The 26,652-nt window shown below is 40.4% G+C and overlaps 1 protein-coding gene across 2 annotated transcripts in view; it reads right to left on the bottom strand.

Moving 5' to 3' along the window:
- The window catches only part of man2a1 (mannosidase, alpha, class 2A, member 1), a 116,306-nt gene that overhangs the window by 62,017 nt on the left and 27,637 nt on the right, over nucleotides 1-26,652 (bottom strand). For both annotated transcript variants that reach the window (XM_061263463.1, XM_061263462.1), the window contains exons 3-6: nucleotides 26,440-26,584; nucleotides 14,904-15,075; nucleotides 4,792-4,919; nucleotides 1,843-2,016 (exon numbers count right to left, since the gene is read on the bottom strand). In XM_061263463.1, coding sequence (XP_061119447.1) covers nucleotides 1,843-2,016; nucleotides 4,792-4,919; nucleotides 14,904-15,075; nucleotides 26,440-26,584 — 619 coding nt within the window. The remainder of the gene's footprint in view (nucleotides 1-1,842; nucleotides 2,017-4,791; nucleotides 4,920-14,903; nucleotides 15,076-26,439; nucleotides 26,585-26,652) is intronic.

The following is a 26,652-nucleotide window of genomic DNA, read 5'->3' as shown; positions in this document are numbered from 1 at the left end:
CATACACACATGCACACAGACACAGACTGGATCATAGAATAAATGCTCTCTATCCAGGAGCACACATAATTTGTGTTTTCTTATAGTATTTTCTAAAACCCCACCATTTTGAACAGTGCATTTTGTGATGACATAGTGAGCTGGGATATAGCAAGTCCCTGATATTTCCGAGAAAATTATTATTATGTGTTTTGTGCATTGTGTGCTTAAATGTTGTAGTGTTGAAATGAGTTTGAGAGCATATTAATGGCTTCATATTACATTTGGCAAAATTCTGTCCACAGATCTGATCCAGTTACGTATGTTCAAGCACTGGGGAAGGGGGGGCTGGCTGAATTTTTCCAATGCTGTCAATTTATTATTCCAGAGGAAAGGCCTAAAAATGGAACTGGGCAAAATCTCATAATACTGTGGCCTTTACCCACTCAATGAAGTAATTCCACAGGAGGTAAACAACAACTGGAAACCAAGGCAGTGTAAGCAGTTTACAATCACCATGCCACACACAAAAAAAAATTGGCTGTTGTATGTGATGGAAAAGCTGCAAAGCCCACTGCTGGCTGCAGGATTTAATAAGGCCTCTGTCTGACCAGCCAGGGGATCAGTGAGCACAGAACCAGCAGGCTGGGAGAGCTGGAAAGCCACCAGTTCTAGTGCAGAGCATCTGGGATACGGGCTCAAGTGGAGAATGAGCGGATAAATGAGTCTTCTTGCACGGAAGCGGCTCTGTTGCCGACCGCCGCAAGCTGCAAGCCAAACGTGGATTAAGGACCGTCTGACCTCCAAATATACCGCCCCGTTACTCCTGTGATTGGAGCATTTTGCTCGCCTCATCTGCATATTTGCTGCATGACCGTTTGGATTGTGGGAAAGTGGAATCCTGCAAGACCTGAATCTCCAGATATTTGCACAAGCACCACCTCTATTACCATCCGTGTGATCGCAGTATAGTCACGTTTCATACCGTGCTGTTGAACACTGTTAAATATCATTGTAGTCGTTTGCCAGGGTAACGCGTGCATGCAAATGTTAACCACACATACAAGCTAGCGATTTCTATTCATGGCACGATTACAGTACTGCACCATAACCTGAAGAGCCATTAAACTGGAGCAGGAAAAAATATTTCCAGTATTACACAGTATTTCAGCAGGATGGTAAACCAGTACTTAGCCAACCCTATCAAACAAGATGATTTCCATCAACTTAATCCCTACAACCCAAGGCATCAACACAAATTTCTAACACAGCACTAAATCCAATATAGAAATGTGCCAATTATTCAAATAGCATTCAGCTAATTATCATAATTAAACAGAACAGTGGTGCTGTTGGATTCTGGGGAACCAAATGTTCCATTCATTATCATATGCTGTGATATTAAACATGAAATAAACACTGATTAAAATATTTATTATTTGTTTTTGCAGAAATGCCGAAATGAGTCAAAATGAGAAAATATGAACTTGTGTTATTCATTATAATGCAAATCCGTCTGCTCGTTTCTGTATTATGCAATATATAATATGACGCATGACTTCTTGGATGGCTACATACTACTATAAATATATTTGGGATCAAATTAACTTGAGACATGAGAATATCACAGTGTTGAGACAATAGGTTTTCTGATACCACATGAAATATATATATTCAACATTCAACAATAATTCAACATCTTTGGCAGCCAGAGCATCACACAAACATGAGTGTTTGTGTTCAAAACCATTAGCAACTGGCTACAACTCCCAAGCTGTTGTAATTTACACTTGTAATTGAAAACCCCACAATGAGCCTAACAGAGTATTAAACAGTGTTCCCACAACACTGCAACCTACTTACCCCAATTCTGACGCCAGAAGAACTCCAGGGTCTTTTGTGTGGCGAAGTGCTTCTTCACAGAGTAGTGTATTCTCTGGATGAGCATGTTGGACAAGCCAGCTTGTTTCAGTAGGTAAGCCATCGTTGGAGAGTGCCCAAAAGGGTCTACTGCCCACCCCGTCTTTGGTTTTACTCCTACATAAGAGCACAGAGAGAAAGATTGAGAAAATCTTTGCCCGATATGAGCAGCACAACAAAAGCTCTATTAAGATCCTCATATGACCACTAAAGCACCGTGAACCTTGTTTCCAGAAACCATTAAGGATCGACATAGTTAATTTAGACATCAGTGACATTGGACAAAATTAAATGATCAAAAAAGTAATAAAAATAAAAACCATTGCCCCTTGGAGAAAGCAATATGGGAACAAAGGTAATGATCAGGTGAAAGACTGGAGATAAGAGGCAGAGATTAGACACTGCTATACCCTTGAGAAAGGTACTTGATGTGAACTGCATCAACAACGCGCCTATAATGTAATGCAATCTTTATGTTAATGTAGAGGTCAGTCATTCAGAGAGGCTTGATTAATGATGAGGATGTTGCGAGAGTATCCTCCAGGGACCCCTCTCTATGAAGCGGGGCACTGAGCACTCCACTACCCTACTGAACGAGCGCCAATATAAATATAGACCTCGGTAACATCCACAGAGGGGGGGGGGGGCGCAGCAATGGCACAAGATGGGTAAACAGACGAGGGTGTAATCCGCCTTTAAATTTCCGCCTGGACCATGAGCAGTGACAGCTGACATTCGTCTAGCTCTGGAAGGCTCTGGAGGAAGCGAGCCAAGTTTGGCCATCGGCACCGTTTAAGTCCCCCCGTCGGACACGCAGGGACAGATGACTGTCAGAGAAAAGTCTGCGTGTTCGAACTCCCTTCCCGAACGAGGATCGCAGTTCCGCATCCGTGCCAGATTGCCTATCGAAGTACATATGCTGTGCATTACGATGCCCGGTGCACAACGAAATTAGCAATCAGCCACGCTGCACACCGTACAATGAGCTTTTAGCGTTAGCTCTAGGTGTTCTGCTCACAGCTGGAAATCACTCTGCAGCCCACCATGTGGTGTCTCGATGTTAAATGGGTAAAGTGCAGTGCACTAGAGAGAAGCGATCAATGGCACAAACAGAATTATCCACACCCCTGGGGAGCAGCGGTCCTGTCTGGTGGGGTACCTTACCACTACCTAGATTTACAAAAAACAGTGGATGAATGAATGAGATTAACATTATATTTTTATGGCTTCCTAATTGAATGATTCTATGCAGTTACAGTACATCCAGCATCACATCCCACTGATTTGTTGGCTAAAGATGCTTTCATATAGTAGGTATGTCAAATTTGTCAATGCCTGTTTTGTTGTTAATGTAAATGAAATGTGGATGCATGCCTGGAGCATATGCTCTTCCAATGGCTAATATGGGAGAAAAAGACGTTGTAATAGGGAGATACACAACATAAATATACAGTATTATCTACACAGAGTTCACTGATGTGACGGGATAGACCAGTCTGGTATTCTACAAAAATAACCACTGGTTTTCTGGGGTAGTCAGAGCCTCTGTACTCACAGTACGCTCTTAAAGTCACTTGTGCTGCTCCGGTGTTCTGACTGAAGGGGGAGGGGGGGGGGGGGGGAGGTTCAACTATTTAGCCCTGCATTGTAAAGGCCAGGAGGCCATGGGTTGACAGGTGTTGCCCTACAGGAAGAAACCAACATCTGCCACACTGCTGGCTTGTGATGACAAACAGGGGTAATTACACAGGCTAGAGACATTAAGCTGGGATGAAAATGAGGCAGAGTCGGCCTAGGGAGGGCACAGCTACATTTGGTGGCCATCTGGGGGGGTGGCTGGTGCCCACTTTCCTGACCTCCATCACAGAGGATGGGCAGGGAGCCTGGCAGAGACGCGTGACGGGTGGGCACGGGGGGCAGGGAGAGGACATTTCCATGGGAAAACAGCCCCAGATGAACAGGCCTGCTGCCTGAGGGTCATGAGTGGCCTTCTTTGTGGGTCACTGGATCGCTCAGAGAACTTGGAATAGATGCAGAGCTTTAATACAGACTGTTGAGCAATTTCACTGCAATAGTGTAAAAAAAAATATGAAGCTGGATCATTCTGGATCAATGAAACTCAATTTTCACATTTTTCCAGGAGCTCTTAGTGAGGCCATTGATCTTTATATTAAATATAACACTACATTACGATATAAAGATTACCGCATTACTGGATATTGCAGTTCACTGTGTCATACTGTTAAATGTCTTATTAAATATAATATGAGAGAGAGATACGGTTGATTCATCTTTAAACCACACTGTGCTTTGGTGTGTCACTGTGTGAGTGTGTCTCTGTGTTTCTGTGTGTCTCACTGAGTGAATGAGAGAAAGAGATCTGTATTTCTGCCCGCTTTAGTGCTTCAGCATCTGCGCATGCGCGTGTGCGAGTGAATGACAGAAGGAGAAAGAGGGATAACAGTCTCCGTACCGCGGTCTGGTGCGTGACTGTGCTCGTGTTCGTGCATGTGCGAATGAGTGAAAGAATGAGTCAGTGAATGAGAGAGCGTGCTTTTGCTTTATTGCCTTGGAGACAGAAATAAAAGGAAGCATATGTGACCGTATGTGTGTGCAGGGTAGTGGCAGGGCTATGGTCTTAATTAGCTGGGGCTTATAAGAATAGTGACCTCTGACTGAGTTACTTGGGTCTAAATAAAACCACTCAGGGTCCCACATGATGCAACTAATCCTTAAGTGAACAGAAGAGAAAAAGTATTAGTCATTTTCATTGAACATAAAAACAAACAGTTTCAGGCACAAATGGACACTACATTACGTCTGGAAGTAGTCATAGAATTGAAGAAAAATATTAAAGGGGATAAATATTTTTATAGACAAAAACCAACATACCTAAGTTTTTCTCCAACCACTGGTGTCCTTCTAGAAGCTGGTCAATCAGGGCAAAATAGTGTGAGCTGGCCTCGTCAGGCATCACCCACCCTCCGGTGGTGATCTCCAGCTGGCCACGCTCGATCAGCCTGAGGAGGAGAGAGACAGAGGGAGAGAGAGAGGAGGAAGGGAGGAGAGAGAGAGTGAGAGGGAGAGGGAGAGAGAGAGAGGGAGAGAGGGGGGGAAGAGAGGGGGAGAGAAAGAGGGAGTGAGGGAGGGGGAGGAGAGAGAGTGAGAGAAAGAGGAAGGCAAGGAAGAGAGGGAGAAGAAGAGCGAGAGAGGAGAGAGGAGAGAGAAGAGAGAGAGGAGCAAGAGAGAGCCAGAGGAGAGATTGTGACACTGAGGAAAGTCTGTACTGCTTACAGCAGTGCATTCCATTATCTACACCTTCCCTTTATTGAACGTCCTAAAAGCAAATTATGGACCACTGATTCATTCTGGGTGTCCCGACCTCTTAGCGAGTGCATAAATATCACCATCATGGGACTCCTAAACAAGCACTCAAGGCACAGCAGTGCCTGGAGAAGCCAGGGGGGAGAAATCAGCTCATTAACAGTAGCACTGTTTTTTACATATCGTGCACTCTCTTTGGAATACTTTTCTAAGTGGGAAATTTTTCTCAGTGACTAGCATCACATTCCTTAATGTCTGCACTGATCAGCTGCTTTCCTCTTCCCACGGAAAGAACACTTTGGGATAGATTTAACAGTAGATTTCTGACACATTGGTAATGCCTTCCGCCAGAGCAAGAGGAAACATTTTCATTACATTCAGCAGCAGCTGGGATATTGATCTGTACGAATTCACCGTCCATGCGGCAGTTCAGTGCTCAGCAAACTTCCCAGTGGCACCCTGTGTATTCCATTGCCTGTGACAGTGGTACTAGCCACACAACACCCAACACACAACACCCAACACCCAACACCCAACACACAACACACAACACACAACACCCAACACACAACACCAGGCCTCACTGCCCAGCTTCAGCGTGAGTTGCCAGTGTGCACACGTCTCTCCCATACCACTGGAGCATGGTGCAATAGATGGGAGGTAATACAAAGACTTTTTAAAGAAATGCAGAAGTAGTACTAAAGTATTACTTTAGTACCTAAAGCTCATAATTCAAAGCACACACCAGACAGAACCAAACAGCAAATTGTTCCTTGAAAGTATGACAATGGCTGAAAACATCCAAAAGAAAAGCAGGACAAAAAAGACAAACAATGTTGGGCCAGGAATGTCAGAAAGCAATTAAACTGCATCAAACGTAGGAACCCAAGAAACACAATTTGCAAAGGTTGAAACGGATGGGTAAATTGTGTGAAGTTATCTTTTGTAAGCTTACAGTACACAAACATGACACTGAAGAGGAAGTGTGACACCTTCAAACAAAATCCATTAACTCTGACAAAGATAATAAATTAGCTTGCCACTTTCTTGTTTATAATGCCATATTATCTTATATTGTGTGAATTTCTTCGACCTTTTTTGAAGATTCTACAGTCATGTGTAATGACATACACAGACACAAATGAACATAACTGGAATAGCAGCACTGGTGATAGCGCTGAAAGACAGAAGATAAATCAGTCACCTGTACCAGTCCTTACTGGGATAATAAAGGGCTCAATATTGGATACAAAATACCAATCTCATGTGAAGTAAATGTAATTAAAAAATGAAGCATCATGAGCATTGTTAAACTTCTAAACAAGAAATATACAGGAGGTGATCAAAATATGCACAGACAAAAGTATTCCAAAAGCATTTCCCAAACATGTTTGGGGGCTTTCTTGCCCTCAGAAGGAAAGGTAGATTCAATCATCTCCAAAAGCATTTCTTTGCACAAGTTCCCTACAGAATGTGAGTACTTGCCCAGTGGTTTGGGGAGCATGACACTGTGGCTATCTATATATACTGGCCTTCTTAGTCACCAGATCTGAAACTAATTCATAGGAAATTCTCGGACACCTGAGACAGTGCTTTGCAATTCGCAATCCCTTTCAATGAATGTTATAATTTGCCATTTAGTCATCCCTTAGCAAGATGTCGATAGAGCCTTCTAGTCAATCAATTATCACATATCTCCTCCCCAATCATTTGCATCAATTGCCACTAAGCACAGGTGATAATAGACAGCAACACTCATGTGCCGCTTCAAGGGCATAGAACTGCCCATGCAGCAGGCATTTTTATAGCATTGGGCGATAAGGATTTTTTTCTATGCAATGGGAAGTAAAGTTTTTTATGGGACATAAAAAATGCAATTATGTTTTCTTTATGCAAGTCAGCAGCCTGCAGCACACACTTCTGCCTTCTGCCAAAGTAGTTTTCGAGGAATAACCCTGTCATTTCTTAGACTCCAGTAAAAAGAAAATAGTGAAAAATATCTAATCATGATCAAACTAAGACAGTCAGATTTAGTCTAGTAACAATATTTAGATTATTAAAATTCAACTAAAGCTGAAATGCAATTTAGTCTGAATTTGCTGTCAAAACTGTCAAAACACTGGCTGGAAAAATCCAATTCAAGCATTTGTAGGGGGTCCAAATTAGTGACTTGACTGAAATGGCTGTATTTCTGGAATGTATTCTTTTGCATTACACCTTGAGGCAAACATTTGTCCAGTGGAATCTGTAAAGAATGACTAGGCTGTCTGTGAATTCTGCACAGTACACGTTTCTTGAGAGTAAAACCATGCTATGGCGTTTTTTCTGGTGTAGCTTTAGATGGTGACCTTTCAAAACACATCATACTTGGCCGTAATCCCTTGTATTTTTTATTGTAACAGGCTCCCATTGTGACTCACTCACTTGGTTCAGAACTGTGAAAGGATCCATCGAGGTGAACCAATTCATTTCTGAGATACAGCAGGGGAAAAGACAGAAACTTTCCTCCAAGTGCTACATGTTTCATTGTGAAGTTGTATGACACACAGGTGTCTACCCGTATCTCCGCACGCCTGAGAGACATCCAGAGCTGGATGGACAACCACCATCTTAAACTCAACCCAGGAAAGACTGACCTAATCTTCATCCCTGCTCTAACCTCTCCCTTCTCTGATTTTTCCTTTTCACTAGGGGACATCACAGTGACCCCCAGTGCAAGGAACCTCGGAGCGGTGATGGACTTCAAAACTGCAGAATCTTTTACCACTTTCAAGCGCAGACTGAAAACTCACCTCTTCAGACTGCACCTTTCCTTCCCCACCTCACTGTTATAATTAGCCATGTAAGCTACGTGTATTCTATATAAAATAAAATAAAATAGGTTATAATTGCACTTGTGCATAATTACTTTAGTATTCAGGGTGTTCTAGCGACCACTTGTCCCTGGTTTATAATAATAATTTGCACTTTATTGTACATCCCTCTGGATAAGAGCGTCTGCTAAATGACTGTAATGTATGGGCCCATTTGTTCAATTTATCATTACATTTACATGCATTTTTCCAATCACACTGTTATTCTTTGTACTTCATGTACTCAAGAAGCCATCCCTGTGATTTTAAAATGACATCACAATGTTTGTTAAGGGAATTGTGGCTACCGGATGGCTCATTCAGTTGAGACACCACACTTTCTTTGTATGGATGAGCCTCACTGTCTCAGATGGAATCCAGGTAGTGCCACCGCTGACTGTAGCCAATATGAAATTGCCGATTGCCCCACCCAGGGAATGGGAGGGTTCAGTAGAATAGAGTTGCACTGCTATCTAGCAACACCCGCTGGTCATGCTGGTCATGCTGGTCATGCTGGTCAAAGCTGCATATGGAGGACCTTCCTCTGACTCCACTCTATGTGAACTTGGCTATAATCTGTAGCAGTGGTTCCCAAACACAGTCCTGGAGTACCCCTGTGTATGCTGGTTTTCCTTTCAACCACATTTGCCATCTAAGAATTTCAACTAGCCGTTACGCTTAATTGGGTAGTTTTCATCTTCAGATTATTTACCTAAAACCACATTATGCCAGAAATATATTTGCAATGGCTTGAAGAAAACAATTAGTGTTCATATTGTGCTTATTTGATTATTTATGGTATGCATAACTTGTGGTTAGATTTACCATAAAGTGTGAAAAGAAGCAGCTGGTAACACCACGCATTTTAAAGGAGAACGGTGAGTATACACTCGCCATATTGACAGTGGGGTTCCCTATGTAATGTAATTTAGAATTTTGCAGGGTTGGCCGCAATATATCTGTTATCAAAATCTTAACTAGACTTCAATGGGATGCTATGCACGTGCTATGCTTCATTCCTCATGCTATCACTATATTTGGCATCCTTTTTTTTTTTTTTTTTTTTTCTGAAAACACTTCATTTACATTTTATATTTCAAAGCTCAATAAGCCTTGCTCTGGGGTGCAGCAGAATTAGCCAAAATTGTAATCATTTGTTAATCACGAATAGTAAGTCTTTGAAGAGATTTTATTTTCCTTTAAGGAGATAATTCACAGAATAAAATAAAAAAGGTAGTTTTTTTTTTTGTCTGTGGTGCACCGGTAAGAGATTAAACTTGATTGCCATAATAAATGCACCTACACAAATCATTTCACTGTAATTACAGTGTAGCACACAATATCACTTAATGGGCCTCTCCTCTGTTACCCAGGGACCCCTTGAGCTCTCCGATGAAAAACGATCGCTCTTCTTCCCACAAAGCCTTCCTCAGCACGTCATTTCCCCCTAATGGCATCCGTGAATGAGATTCCACAATGCAACCTTTTGCACATCTTCCCATAACTGGCATATTTCAGCAGACGGCACCGTACGTACGCTCTGCCCGGACGCTACCGCCGAGGAGGCCAAGCTGCAGTACGGGCGTCCCCGAACGTGAAGCATAGAGCTGCCATCTGAGGCGGAGAGCACGGCCCTCGCACCGCTGAATAAAGCCACAGCGTCTGTCTGTTTCTGTAGTGACTTTAAACACAAGCTCCCAGGCCGAGGCTCCCTCTGGACATATAGAGCGGACACTGACACAACAAAAGAACACAATGACTCAGCAGTGAAAATCGCATTTTTCTTCTTTAAGTACATCAGTGCTCAAGCTGGAAAAAAAGAAACAGCAGTGTTTACCCAATTTTCTTATCGGACAGGCAACAGGGACAACATTGCAGTATGGAGGGGGGGGGACTCCTTGACTGCAGAGCCCACCCTCCTACATTTATTAAAATTTTAGCATAAAAATAGTCCATCAGCCACTGCTTTTTCTCCCTGAGAAAACAATCGATAAATAAACACGAAATTGCAGTCCACTAAACACAGGAGGCCAAACCAGCTTTTTAATCCTACTTCACTCCACCTCTCCAAATGCGATTTTACCTTTTCATATTGTGACCAATCCTGTGAGACTGGACACAATGCATTAGGGTGCATTAGCGAAAATATATATGGAGAGAGCCTGGATGTGATTATGAGTTGATTTTCAGTCTTGTACCTCACATTCTTACAGGCAGCTATAGCCATTTATATTTTCTCATGCCTGATCTACATCTGTACATTTACATAACAATCCATCAAGGCTGAATATGTTCTGGGATACTCACACGCATATGAAATCAAAGTAACTAAGTATAAATGGGGGGACTATATATAATTTTGGAATCAATAATTCCCATCCCAATGTGGAATGGACAACCATTGGCAACCGAAGCCATGTGCATGCTGCAAACCCCACCGCTGATATAGAGATTTTAGACATCCAGGGTCTCCTCTACAACATGCAGTGTTGCCAACTGCTTCCTTCACACTGCAGACTATAGCCATGCTTGCACAGAGTGGAGTCGGAGGAAGATCTTTTATATGCAGCCCTCACATGCCCGATCGACCAGCAGAGGTTGTTAGACAGAGGTGAGCACAGATCCCTAACCAGCTGAACCCTCCCGTATAAAGCAGTGTTAACTGCTGATGAATATTCCGGCAGCAGAACCGCAGCCCATAATAGGTCCAAATTATTAGCACTGCCAAAGAATCTGCTGGAAGCATACAATGGGTTTTATCTGAGGCTCACTTCCAAGCCCATTCGCAATTCTGCAAGATGAGTGCCATTTTTTCATAATACTAGCCTTTAAAGGTGTTGGAGGAGGATATGTCAGCATGTTTTTACAAATTGGCATAGCAAATTAGTATAGTGTTTACAAATTAGTATAGCTACAAACCAATACTAATTAATTTTCCCCAGGTAAATACATTTCAAGGTGGAAAAAAATACAATTACGCATTGAGTGTACATAGCCTTTTCCAAAATGATCATTCACTGTACACTGAGCTATTATACGCATACATCATACTCCTCAGCAGAGCTTCATGCATCAAAGTCAAGCAGGACAAAAAAAACAAAGTTAGTCTTCACACATCTCATCATTGACCTCTTTGGTCATGGCACAGACATGCTTCAATCAATCTCCTTTTCACACTAATTCACACAGGTTTCACAAAAAAGGTCTGATCCCTGCAGCAGATGAGCAGGAAAAAATCACTAAAAACGAATATTAAGGTAAAAGAGCCCCATGAATAATATGTTGAATGTGGGCGGAAATAAATTGAAACTTTGCACCACTGGATTTACTGGGTATGGAATGAAAATAATAAATGGACAATAAAATGGATCCGGATTTATATCTAGAAACAAAAAGAAAATAACAGGAATTCTATCAGGGAAAATATGTGGTGGCATAATGCTCTAGATAAATAGGGGATTTGATTTCACAAGGTCAGATGTTTGCAAAAGCCAGGTCAAAAAATCTATCATTTTTTTCAATAATTATTGTGGTTTATCTGTAATTTTAAACTGAGAGAGATGACAATGGCTATGTTCTTTTCAAATAGAACCTATCTATAATCTGAATAGAGAGAACAGACAAGGACTCTTTAAAGCCTAGTAAGGTGTACGCTTTAGCTGAAATTGATATCTTTCAACAAGACTCATAGTTTTAAGAAGAATGATTTCAATTATGTGCATATGCCCTATAACTGTACATTTAACACCATAGATTGCATGTAGCATCAGACACTCAAAACAAATTGCACTTGCAAACCTAAGCTTAGCTCCAAATCAATCACCAGAAAGCCAAAATATTGCCCTGAAATGAATTCAGTACGAATACGTTTTCACTAAAATTGAGTAGTATAATGTGCCAAAAGGGAAGCAGATGTTTTCTCTGAGCTGTTGCTTAAAGAATCTCAGAAAATCTTGGCAGAAGAGATACGTGACAGGACTTAAACACCATGTCAAACACACTGGACAGAAGGGAAAGGTGAAGAATGTGTTGAGCTGCCGATGACAGCACAAATTACTTTTTATTTGGTCCGGTGGGCAGCACCAAGTGATGTGTAAACCATCGGCAAGTCCCAAGGTGCCAAGATACTCCCATATACCTTCCCCATTTTAATACTCCACTGATTCTGCTGTATTTCTCTCTTATAGCAAACCAAGTAAATGCACAGTGAACATGCCAGTGGATTTATGATACTGTGTGTATGCGGTGCCTATACAGGGAATTGGCAAGAACTAAGTGGAACCAAATCCCATAATCCACATAGGATTATGATTTAGTAACCTGTCTACTATTTTATAATAGGTTTTTTTTCTTTTTTATATTTCCATTACTTTCTTTAAGAACCTGATGGTCCCTGATGTGAATGGCATATTGTGGAACAGCCAGGCAAGGATGGGGATTACATACTTGTGGATAATAATTGTCCATCTTCTTTGATATTATTGTGGAACTTATTTTCTCTTAAAATATCCCAAATTCCTACACAAAAATGTGTCATCCTACTGTGAATGAATTATTCAGTGATATCAGCTTGTACACACATTATCAAGGCATTCTTAGTATTGTACTTTAACTTCTGCCAACTAAGCTACTATACAGTTGTATGTATGCACAAAAACATACAAACATGGTGTTTTCTACAATAATAAACTGTGATTTCACAGGAATTGTCTTATTTTGTTTTGTGAAGTTTATATTTACAATGTTTGGTTATTTTCAGTCATAACACCACTATTACTAATTCCCTTCAAAAGATGCTGCACACTTTGTTGCCACTGAATCTGAATTTACTTATATTATAATAAAATATTTTAATTCTCACTTTAAATTCATCAATAAACTCAGGCTAGCATAAAGCTGATGGGAATACTAATTAATTTGCTAATATACCTTTAAAAAAAGGAAACTGGTTAGCTTTGAACTCTTTCCGCCCATCAAACTGCATAAATATTATTGCTGGATTTTGCATGACTCAGTCCAACACCTTCGGCTGTTTTTGCAAATGGTTAAAACTGGGATTCAAATGCCTAAAACTCATATATATTACACACAAAGACACACGCATGCGTGTGTGCGCGCGCACACACACACACACACACACACACACACAACACAAGTCATAAAGATCATGGGTCACGCTTCATAAAAAAAATAATAATAATTAAAAAATTGAGGTGCATGCATAATGCCTTCATTACCGCAGCACACCACCTGTATGCATTATTTATGAGCATTTGTGCATGATTTTGGTAAGAGGGTTGACCTCAAGAGGCAACAGAATTTCTCAGAAATGGTGCTTTGCCTTCATGAATCATTGAAATTGCTTACAAATGACATTTCAATGAAGTTGGTATATATTTTTGATGAACAGTTTAGGACAAGATGCTATGTTTGATCAAGATAATATGTACACAGTCACACTATAAACCTTTTTTGCAATAGTTAGCAAGCCAGTGGTAACCAGAGAAAAATATATGCAAATCATCTGCGGTTGTTAGAAAGTCTGTGATCTGTGGTGTGAAGTGCTATGCCCCAAAGAAAGACCTGATTCAGCCAATTGCAGCCAAAAATCAGGAAGTATTTATCGCTACAGGAAAGAAAAGCATTGTTCTGTATGCCTCCATGTTGTCATGGACTAGTTGTTCTCGATTTTCCTTGATACAATGGATACACCAGAGAAGCGACTCTCTGGAATGTTATGATTATTCGGATTTTAACCCTTTTTTCAGATTCTGCTGAAACCCTTATGAGGGCCTCCTGCTGGCAGGGTTTGTTTGCCATTAAAGGTAGACCTTGAGACATTACATCAGACACGTTCAGACAGAGCAAAGAGCAAATCTATTGCAAAATACGACCTGCTGAGTTCATGGCAGGGCTTCGTGCCAGCAGAGCCTTCCAACAATTTCTGAGGTCAGCCCGCTCATTTCTCTTCCATCTCATTTCTACCTTTAATAAATGTATAACTATTCACACACAAAAATCATGTATATTTTCAGTCAATCATATAGACGAATAGACTATCTAATGACATTTGATCTTATATCTAATGACAAATCTGTGGAATATCTGTAGCAGTATGTCGGTTTTGGGCACTCGGGCACGTTTGACTGGTGCAACTGCAGATGGTGAAAATGTGCTTATTGAATGTGGAGTATGACTGCTTTATTAACACAAATACAGATGGTTGCAAGCTAGCATAAATATTATTAATTCAACTCCTACCCTCAGGTAGACATTTCACTGTCCCCCTTGGCAACAGCATCAGGTACACTGGTCATTTATCTCAGCCGTCACGTCCATTTTAAATGGCAAATAACAACTCCAGTCCTAACTAATTTAATTAAATGTGCTGTTGTTTCCATTGTGATTTGTTTGACTGCAAAAAATATATATATCCTACTACAACTAGTGACTACTTATAGTGTACCGTCTATTGTCTATCACCAGTGCAGCATAAGGTAGGTAGGCTATGTCACAACAACAGAGGAGGGTGCATGATGAGTGTGTTTTGTGCAATGCGTTGCACCTGAGAAAATGTAGTGCGTGAGGATAAAGGCCTCGCCTTGCCTCCTACACACAGGGCCTCGCATATCTCCCAGACGGCCCTGCCAGTACTTTAATTAAAATGGAGATACTGGGAGCCTTCAGAAGCTGCATCTATCACGCATTATCTTTTCTTGTTACTGCTGATGCAACAGCGCTTAATATGAAACTGATTAGTCCACAAATCAGTCAGACAAGTCCCAATCCTACGTCATGCCACAGAAGCAGTCCTGAAATGAGACCCACCTTTTGACAGCCTCCCTCTTCTGGCTGTCGATGTTCTCCCACCATTTGGAGAAGTATGAAATCTCAGACCATATAATCTTTCTCCGGTCATCCTCATGGAGCTTCACCACCATGTTATTTAAGATGTGCTGTGTCTGGTCCCGATAGTAGTCATCAAATGTCTTCAGCCACCCTGAAACAAACAAGGTGAATGAGCATCCACAACTGCATTCATTATGCGCACATCATACAATTTAGTCCAATTTCCCATAAATCATGTCATGTCAAATATGGAAATTATGCTTAGCGTTACAGCTGTAGGACAAAATGGAACATATGGTTCAGTAAAAGACTGGTTTATTCCCATCTGTAGTGCTTCAAGAATGTAATTATGATTATAATTGATAATTAAAAAAACACAGTTAAGTGAAAATTAAATGTAAGTTTTTCTTTAAAGATTGAATGTTATTCAAGGATGTCTGCTGTAACGTGGTAACTGTCTCCACTAGGCAAAGAGCATAACTGGTATAAACAAGTAGTTATGATTTTTCATATTAAACACAGAGTATACCAGCCCTTAGATTAACCACAAAAAGGATAATGCATTTTGTGATTCAACTACCCAAATTATTTGATAGAGAAAAAGTGATAATTAGTAAGGTTAGATTGATAATAATGGCTTGTTGTGAATAATTTTACATTTTATATAGGTGGTTTACAGAAATGCAAGTTAGAGCCAAAGCAGACAGCTTCAAATAATATACATCTTATAGTGTAACATCATCAGCACTTCACCTTGGCATGTACAAAAATGACATGGCTCCATCATTTTTAAAATTGGTGTCTCCTTCAGACTATTTAACATAGTGGAACCGTCATTCTGAGTTTCGTCGTCTGTTCCCTAGCAATATACAGCATATAGTACTATGAATTTAATCAAAATAATATTCTTGAATTTAATCAAAATAAATGGCATATGAAAAAATAACTGTCTCCATATTTTGCTCATTTATATGATTACGTGACAGAAAACAAGCTCACAAATTCATCTTGCAATATGCAGCACAACAATCCAAGTTAATTTGCGCTAACATTGCTGTCTGCTCCAAGTTGAAGAGCTGTACACTCCTGAATTTCAATTCCATATTAAAATAGAGGAAATATATACCTCTTGAAGGCAATTTTCTTTACTTAAAATGCAGAAATAAATCCAGTTTATCACAGCTGGCAAACTGGCAAAGTAAAAACATATTTTTTTTAACAATAAAATAGTGCAGCAAGTTTTAACAGAGAATCCTAGAAATGTAATTTCCCAGTTGGTCCAAGGTTACAGCAACCTCCTAGGTGAGCTAAAGTCCACAAAAGAGCTGTGGGCTGTCAACAGCAGACAAGTAAATACCAAGTGCAGGAGCAACTTCTTTTTTTTTTTTTGTATTTACAAGAAAATTAGTACTCTTTGCTGATATGACAATGTCAAAGTAACTTTTTTTTACTACAAGATGTTGGATTAATCTGAATATTTACACAGAATGTCAATGCTGATGTACAGGAGGACAACTGCCATTGCTGAAACACATGTAGTGTTTAAAGATTTTCTACCACAGTTGGGCATTATGTGCAGCACTGTCACACTGTCACTTTCAAGGAGGGCTTATATCAATTAAGTTTCTAGTGGCTACCATGCTAATTTCAGCATCCATAATAAAGTCAGAAGGACTTGAGGAAAAATTTGATGCACTATAATCAATCAATTCAGAAATGACAAAATGATCCACATGAGTACTGTGCAGAAGTCTTAGGCACCATAGACTTTATTACATAGATGTTTATTTTTTTGTGTGTGTTAGTATAAAAGAACATATTTGAGATTTCCAAATATTCATTTTCCAAAAGATGTAATTTTACAGAGACATTTGTGTATTTAATTTAAAAAGTAACATATTACTGTAAGCAATTGACTACTTTTTACATAAAAACTTGATCAAGGCTGTCTGAGATCAGAAGCAAGGAGCCAACCAAAGTCTGCAGAACAACTGTGGCAAGTTCTCCAACATGCTTGGAACAACCACCCTGCTGATTGTCTTATAGAACTGCAGGACAGTGTTGGGTATCTCAGAGAAGTGATGCAGTTTTAATGCCGAAGGGTGGTCACAAAAAATATTGATTTGATTCAGTTAACTATTCTGCAAAATTACTAAAATGTAATGTAAAACCTATAGTACGTTTATTTAGGACCTTTCATTTAATTATTTTTGAAAGAGTCTTATCTGTACAGAATGTTATACAGGTGCTGAAGACTTTACTACACCAGCATAACCCCCAAGGGTTCACCAGAAGATGGAAAGCCCTGGCAAGCCTCAAGAATAGAATGGCCAGGTTACAGTTTTGTGAAAACTTGATGAAAACTGTTGTGGAACAAAGCGTTATGGACAAATGAGACGAAGATCAACCTGTACCAGAGATGAAAAGAGGAAGGTGTGGAGAAGCAGCTCATGATCCTAAGCATACCACCTCATCTGTCAAAAATGGAGGTAATGTTACGGCTTGGACGTGTACGCCAGCCAGTGGAATTGGCTCACTTGTGTTCATTGATGATGTCACGGCTGACGGCAGCAGCAGGATGAATGCCGAAGCATACAGAACCATCTTGTCTGCTCACATCCAAGCAAATGCTTCAAAACTGATTGGATGATGCTTCATCATTCTGAAAATGAACCAACGCATAAAGCCACAGCAACAAAGCAGTTTCAGGCCAAAACGTGGAATGGACCTCAATTCAAATGTATTTCAGACCGAAGGAAAAAGCCTCTGAAACAAGCAGGAGCTGAAGAGGGCTGCAATATAGGCCCAACAGAGCATTACCAAGAAAGATATCCAACATCTGGTGATGTGTATGAGTCGAAGAGTTCAGGTGGTCATTGATTCCAAAGAATTTGTAACAAAATTTTGAAAATATTGAATATGACATTTCTTTCAGTTTGCATTAATTTGTCCAATTAATTTTGGTCCCCGAAAATTGGGTTGACAATAAAAATGACTGTAATTCCTACATTGTTCATCCAATATGGATATAAAGAACCTTACATTAAAGCTGAGTATACACTTTAACCACATAGTGATTTTTTTAATTTCAACTGTGTTTGCTGGAGCACAGAGTGAAAACAACAAAAACATGTGTCACTGTCCAAATACATACAGACTCCTTTGTATGTATAAAAAGGGGTGTAATTCCTTCAGATTATCTAAATTGATATGCACCCTCAAATTAAAGATCCCAGTATGCACTTTAACCTCATTTTTCATCGTTTTATTTCAAATCCAATGTGCCGGAATACAGAGGCAAAAGAACAGAAATTGTACCACTGTCCAAATACTGATGGACTGCGCAGTAGTGTAATGTGCTTACATTAGCTGCTTGTAAAGTGATATAACCACAGGACACAGGCCAATATCACTGAAAGCCTGAGATAGTATATCCACCTTCATTGTTTCTGTGTCCCTCCAGACAAGGAAGAACAAAACAGGAGCCTTAGCACTTCTCGAAAGCAGCCCCCAACATCCTGCCTGGTCAAGAGAAGCGTGATTTTATATCTTCCAAAAATCCCGAGGGTTAAAAAAGAGAGGACTAGAGCAGCCACAGAGGCTTCCTGCTAGGATTTCCTTGTGTTTGTTTTGCCTGCTTTTTGGTGTTGCAATGAACAGCTCTTGTGTTCATCTAGAAATACGCAAAGACCACACAATTAAAACTCCTTCTACCAATGTTCAGCATAAGAGAAAGGTGTCAAATTCACCATGTACCTGACATCAAGTCAGAGCATTTGTACATTAGGTAGAGTTTGCTCCAGTAGACGTTTTGAGACTCAAAATACAGGTATGCTATGAATAACTGAGGATAAAAAATGTGATGATACCTTTGAGTTATACAAACACCATAAGTACACTGAATGGTAGAATAATAAAGTGACAAAGGAAGTGGGCATCTCAGCCCCCAAAGAGATTAGTTCACTAATTATGTTTATGCTGATATCATAACAGCCGCACAAACATGACAAAGCAAAGGTGTGATGAGTGTTACGGAGAGAGCACTTAATAAACAAATAGCCCTCAATATAGGGTGTCTGCAGCTATTCATTCTGACTGCTCTAATTGAACAGCTTATTTGGTTCCCAAACAGACATTGTTAGTTATCCAGAGAGGCAGAGGAGAGGGATCTGAAAGAGAATGAAAATGGGTACCAAGACCCTTCACACCTTTCAGTACATAACAATGTAATTTTCTGCTCAACGGGAAGAAGGAAGGAAGAAGAGGCTGGCCATAACATGTCCAAACCAAAAAGGCAAGTGGGAGAGAGGAACCCTGATGCTGTGCCCTCAGCAACCAGTGGACAATCTGCCTCATAGGCAACTGGGAGGTTTGCCAAGTATTGGAGGAACAACAGATGAAGTGACTATCACTATTAGAACAACTTGCTAAAACACAACAAACCCTATTTTCCATTGTCAGCAAAGAACATCTTGATTACTCCAGTTTATTAGAGACCAAAAAGAATCCATATCAAAAAATGTATAGGCAAATATGAGCATGGATATAGTCGGAATAGGGAAAATACATTAATTAAATCGAAGAAATATAAAAGCAAGTTCAGAGTGCAGGAGATAAACTATGTAAGTAATAATAACTAACACAACTTGATCATTCAAGTTGCAAGCTTATACTGAAACTGTATTGTCACAAATAGGATCTGTAAGGTATTCATGTAGTAAATTCATTATGGTTTATGACAAAGTACATTTAACTATTCATGACAGCATCATGTTCCAGTGTTCCAGCTGCTTGGTGCAAAAGGAAACTTGATATTTTTTCATTCAGTTTGGCTTTGTCCCTAGCCCTTGGATCTTTTTCTTTCTGGTGAGGATATATAAATCATACTCTTTATAAAAACTTTGAGCCAAATGCTGGAATTGCATAACCACACATTGCAATAATTTTATGATGCTCAGAGGTTCTGTGGCCTTCCATTGCAGAAGGCGTTAAAAAAACAACCTGAATAATGCAAACCATCATTTGTGTTTCTAAGAAATCATCAGAAATAGCTGACCGAAAATAATAATTCTGAAAGATGTATCACAATGAACAGTATAATTCATTGATGAGCCTTTTTTATTCTAAATGGACACAAAATACATATTTATATCATACAGAAACCTTGATGCCTTTGGTGGTGTGTTTCTTTGTGATAGAGGACTTTCACAGTGGAAAATAAAAACCAGATCCAACTGTCATATTTCAGTTCTCAGACCAAGGCCTGACCACAATGCACTTTGTCGTTAATTTCAGAAAGGATTTTGGCAGTAAAGTGAAAAAGGTTGTGCAATGCATAGTAACAAGAAAGAAAATAAATAATGCTTAAAATCAGACTGAATGTAGGCGTGGACAAATGACCCAAGATTCAGCCAAGTCACCTCAGGATTGCAGGGTTTACAGAAATTCAAATCCAAAACTTGCAATGCGGATTTAGATTTACTGCAACGTCCTGTTAATTCAGATGCACATTTCTCTGAGACGGAATACATGCACATCATGTACCATTATGCAGGTACAAACCCTCAGTGAAAATGCAAATCTGGCACATTCACTTCTGTAGACCGACTCCAGCTGAGAAAACAAACCAACAAACAAGCAAACAAAACAATGAAGGCAACAATCCACAATAAAGCAACTACAGACGACTACAGGCTTTAGGTTGGTCATCTGTCTAGTACCAGTGTACATATGAAAGACGCAAAAGGACATTCATTGAACAGCTGCTAGGGTCTACCGATAATCATGCACCAGTGTCACTGGGGAGCGAACAATATTGAGTTGATAACATTCAGTAAAAACTTGGAATTTCAATCAGGGTAGAAGAAAAGATTTGGCGAATCAGGTAAATGAGGTCACCTGTGTTTGTTAGAGCAAAGTCCCACTAATGCAATCAGATAGTACATTAGTACACACTCCAACACTCAACACTTTGGCTACAGTTTACCACCTAGTGCCTTAATGTTTCATGTGAAGCATGACAGTGCATCACTGGCTAACCTTTCACTAACTAATTTTGCTTAGTGTAAATACGTACAGTATATTTGAACAGTTCTGCCCCCCGCTTTCACATGTGACACCCGGCCGCCTCACAGCAAACCAGAGCTCGGCAGGCCGAGGCAGACGATCTTTCCCCAGACAATGACGCAAACGCTTCCCGTGGTGCATCGGCTATGAGAGGATATCACGCCGCTTGAAGCCAACTCGTAGAACATTGCTTATTAGATCTGAAAGAAACATTGTTCCCCAGAGTGCTGCAGAAAGATTACAGCTGACTGCCTTTGTTGTTTACTCGGTATGATGTTTACACAAAATTCTTATCATACATAACACCGAACGATGCCACGAACAGCACCGTGGGCACAAACCTGACTATACAATGGCTTTGTTCATTTCATTTTTGTCTCATAAAGATGCAAAATATTAAAGAGTAACTTCCCTGAAATGTCATAACAGTTTAGTAGCTCTTAATACTGGAAAGCAAAACACCAGTTTCAGTTTCACAATGGAGAAATCTAAATCACCTTCTAAGATCGTCTAAAAAAATCTAGAGCAATTTTCATATTGTGATAAATGTGACGTATATGCGTCTTCTTTACACTAGAATAACTACAATATTAATAACTATTTCCATCATAATTTCTTTTTTCAGGAAACACTAACAGTTCATAACATTTTGTTGGAAAAAAAAAACCTCACTCCAAGCTGCCTGCAGGCCTTAAATTGCACAGTAAATATGCACCCCATCTGCTTGTTAACATTCTAGTACACTGAAAAAATTCAGATAATTTCAAATTTGACATAAGTAATACAGACACACAACAGCTTAGCATACTGAGCAGACCATATCTACAGCTTAGTTGAGTATTTTGATTCTGTGTTTTGGTGTTCAGTTAATTTATAAGGTTTTGTTTTGTAAAGAATGAGTATTCTGGTGCTGGATAGTCTGAAATAGGTTATGAAGACACAGAAAAGTCTAAGGTAGAGAAATGAAGCATAACGAATACAGTATAAAGAATTAAGTATACAGTATGGTGATTTTACATTAACTCTAGGTAAACCATATCAAATCAGAAACTGTTATAACTCAAGATTCACCTTGCATTACGGCAAAATACAAGCTTTAACAGTCTGTTTTTGTCATTAAACTTGCTTATATTGTGATGTAAACCCACAATGCATACCAGAGTTAAGTGTTCAGTTAAAACTGAATGGAAATTGTTTTGGCAGGGACAGCATAATGTCAAAGAGCCTTCAGTGTGACACAAACAGAGGCCTTTAGAGTGGATGTGAGGGGTAATTTGATTTCATCCACTCTTGGCAGAAATCACACAGCAGGTGTCTTGCAGCTGTGAAGCGTTTCTCGGAGATGTTTCTAAAAAATGCTCACAGAGGCTCTGAAACGTGAGGACAAAAATCTCATTCTGTTTTTCGGCATGAGTGAAACATTCACATAAATTATAACAGCCTCAGTGTCATCACAACTTCTGTTTGTACACAGCAGAGGAACTGTAACAATAGACAGTGTGTTAATCAGAGGAGACAAATAACTCTAAGATGGCAGTTACAGGCAAAGCCTAGGAACTACTGTAAGATTGTATTATTGATATTACCAAACACATACAGAATTACTCAAATAATTGAAAGTCAACTGCACATCTTTCCATTAAAACAACTCAACAGTATTTCACAACAGTGTCATCTTGCTAAATTACTGCAGTCAGGACAAATTTCAACTGATAAGTCAGTATATTAGCTATTCAGTAATTGATTTTCCCCTGCTTTATACTGCAATTAGCTGGCAAAGGCCTCATTTAAATTTGTCTTGTCATGTCTTTAAAGTTGCTCACTGCACATCTTCCCACTCTCATATCCCATGAGCACCAGCATCATAACCAAGCCACACATGCAGTAGCCTCCATAATGTTGGGGACGAAGATCCATAATTTATTTATTTGCCTCTATACTCCACAGTTTGATATTTGTTATAAAGAATAAGGTTGAAGTGCACATTGTCTGATTCTAATAAAGGGTGCTTTTATACATTTTGGTTTCACCATGTAGAAATTACTGCAGTGTTTATACATATTCATACATAATTTTAAGGTGCCCTAAAATTCCCCCCATTTTAGGGCGCCATAATGTTTTGGACACTGTAATGTCATGTTTAGCATTTTGTTACATATCCTTTGCATGCAAGGACTGCTTGAAGTCTGTGATTCACAGACATCACCAGTTGTTCTGTGATGCTTTGCCAGGCCTGTATTGCAGCCAACTGTAGCTCACGCTTGTTTCGGGGGCTAGTTCCCTTAAGTTCAGATCTCTTTGTTCGGCCTCCACAGGCCGCTTGGCACCTCCCCCTCTCCGAACTTCCACCTCACACTCACGACTACTATCTGTTCAGGCTCTACGGTGGTGGAACGAACTCCCCGTTGAGGTCAGAACAATAGAATCTCTTCCCATCTTCAAGCGCAAACTGAAGACGCACCTCTTCAAGCTGCACCTCTCCCTGTCCCTCCCTACCTGTAAACCTTAATTGTTGTCTTTCTGTGATTTACTTGTGTATCAGGATCTTTAGTTTGGCTAGGTAAGCAGTGTTTGGCTAGGTAAGCGGTTTGTTCATACATTTGCGTGTTGCGGTATTACGATTAAAAAAATAATAATAAATAAAAAAAATAAAAAAATTACCCTGATGATCAAATAGGCCCTGGTCCTTATCTTTGTTGTGCAGGTTGCAGTTGAAATCGTACCTCCCTTTAGGGTCTTTCAGCGCACTTATCCCTGGTTATGGGTATGCACTTTGCACTTTGTTGTACGTCGCTCTGGATAAGAGCGTCTGCCAAATGCCATTAATGGAATGTAATGTCATGTAATGTAAAAGTTCTCTTCAGCATATGAAAGGCATGCTCAATTGTGTTCAGATCGGGTGATGCACTTGGCCACTCAAGAATTGATAGTTTTTAAAAACTTTAAAATAAATTTTAGCTTGAGCAGATAGGATGAGTCTGTACACCACAGAATTCATTTTGCTACTACCATCAGCAGTTATATCATCAATGAAGATAAGTGAGCTAGTACCTTCAGAAAAAATGCCATAATATTCCCACCATTTCCTTCCCCCCCGATACCCAGGTCACCACACAGATCTCTGCCTGCTTGGCTGATATCTCTGCGTGGATGACTTCCCACCACCTGAAGCTTAACCTTGCCAAAACTGAGCTTCTCTACATCCCTGCTAAGTCCTCTCCAACAATCGACCTCTCACTGACTGTTGAGGACTTTGTAGTTTCCTCCTCCCATACAGCAAAGAATCTTGGGGTGACTCTTGATAACTGCCTCACCCTGGCTCCACAAGTATCCTCCACTGCCAGAACCTGCAGGTTCCTCCTCTACAATATACGCCGTATCCGTCATCTCCTAATGGAGAAAGCCACCCAGCTCCTAGTCCAGGCGCTCATCATTTCCCACCTGGATTACTGCAACTCCCTCCTAGTCGTCCTCCCAGCTTTTGCCATCAAGCCCCTCCAGCTGGTCCAGAATGCTGCAGCCCGCCTGAACCCCAGTCAGCCCAGGTCGGCTCGTGTCACCCCGCTCCTCATTGGCCTCCACTGGCTTCCTATTGCCGCACGCATCCGATTCAAGGCCCTAGTGTTGGCATTTCTGGCTGCTAAGGGGACTGCCCCACCTTACATACAATCCTTAATCACTCCCTACTCCCCAGCTAGACCACTCCGGTTTGCCAGCTCTGGTCGCCTTATGGTTCCCTCTCTACGAGCACCTGGCGGTCGAGCTGCACGTTCACACCTGTTTTCCATTCTGGTTCCTCAGTGGTGGAATGACTTGCCTACCACTGTCAGGACAGCAGAATCCCTCCCCCTATTTTGGCGCAGACTAAAAACACACCTTTTCAAACTGTACCTTAGTCCTCCCTCCTGATTTCCCCCGCCCCCCTTTCTGATATCCCTATCCCTCTTGTCTAACCCCCAAAAAAATAACAAATAAATAAATAAATTGCACTTATGATGACTATATGTTTAGAACAACACTTCATGTGTATTTTACTAGTTATGGATGTGATGCTTTAACTTGTGGAAGAACCTATGCACTTGTAAGTCGCTTTGGATTAAAAGCGTCTGCCAAATGACAAAAATGTAAATGTAAAGTAAATCGTGTTTCACAGATTTGGTATGCCTTGGATCTTGTGCAGTTCCTTCTCGCCTCTGTACATTGCCTTTGCCATCACTCTGATATAAATTAATCTTTGTCTAAGCTGTTAACAAGACAGATATCCAGAACTTAAGTACTTCTTGGAAAACTGTAACCTGGCCATCCTGTTTTTGCGGCTAACCAGTGGTTTGCATCTTGCAGTGTAGCCTCTGTATTTCTGTTCATGAAGTCTTCTACGGACGGTGGCCATTGACAAATCCACACACGACTCCTAAAGAGTGTTTCTGATCTGTTGGACAGGTGTTTGGGGATTATGGAGATAATTTTTCTGTCATCATCTGTGGAGGTCTTCCTTGGTCTGCCAGTCCCTTTGAGATTAGTAAAATCACCAGAGCTCTCTTTCTTCTTAATTATGTTCCAATCAGTTGATTTTTTGTAAACCTAAGGTTTGGCCGATATCTCTAACCATTTATTCTTGAATCTCAGTCTCATAATGGCACCTTTGACTATCATTGGCACAACTTTGGTCTTCATGTTGATAAATAGCCATAATAACAAAAAAAAAAGACATGTCAGGTTAGGTGTGCTCCTGCTATTGCACTGGCCTCAGAACTGGAGTTGGTCCCTGGGCGCTGCACTGTGGCTGCCCACTGCTCCTAAATAACTAGGATTGGACAAATGCAGAGGACGAATTACCCCACGGGGTTCAATAAAGTATATCTTTAAAAAATAATAATAATAATAATTTCCAAGTTGATCGAAAGACTAGGAGCTGAGAGCTCTCTTATACCTGCATTTAGGAGGCATGTTACAACATGTTAATGGTGTGATTCCAAATCTAAAATTGTGTCAAATCAGAGTGAAATCAAGACATGGCAAATGGGTCTTTGTCCCAAACAATTTATGTCTGCCCTGTACATTTATAATTTGTGCATTCACAAGAGGTCCTTTTAAAAATAATTACACATTCTTCCCCCTCCCCAGTTTATGCAGAGATCTAATCTGAAAATTGCACATTTAGTAATTTTGATTATTTTTCCCATGCACTGATTTGCAATGATGGCCTCATTTAAAAGACAAAGCCTGCAGGTTGTGAACTGAGAGATGTAATTAGAAAAGTGCCATTTCCCTTCCAACCTTAAAATGAGAGAATTTAGTGGAGCTAGTGGGCTGTTTACCATAATAGCCGCAATAGCACAATCACAGCAAGCAATTACTTCAGAATACTTTCGCAATCCTTAAAAGCAACGGCTGAGGTGCAGCAGGGGCAGTGCTTTCACCACAGCTGTGTGGGTTTGTCTTTCCTTACCGGGGTCATTGTGAGAGTGGGGCACCACGAAAACCTGCAATGGTTCACTGTCCCACTCATTCGCCTCATATGAAATGTCGAAGCCTTGCTTCCAGACTCCGCCATCAGGGTTGTCAAATGTGAGCAGGTCATACACGTCCAGCATCTGAAAGAAATAGAAGTGTCTAAAAATTCTGTTGAGGTCTCAGTAGTTTCACCCTTCATCTGACAAGT

The sequence above is a fragment of the Conger conger genome, chromosome 12, assembly GCF_963514075.1.
Source record: "Conger conger chromosome 12, fConCon1.1, whole genome shotgun sequence".
In the NCBI taxonomy this organism is placed as follows: Eukaryota; Metazoa; Chordata; class Actinopteri; order Anguilliformes; family Congridae; genus Conger; species Conger conger.
The sequence above is the reverse complement of the archived record's forward strand: the minus strand, read 5'-3'. Positions and strand labels throughout refer to the sequence as shown.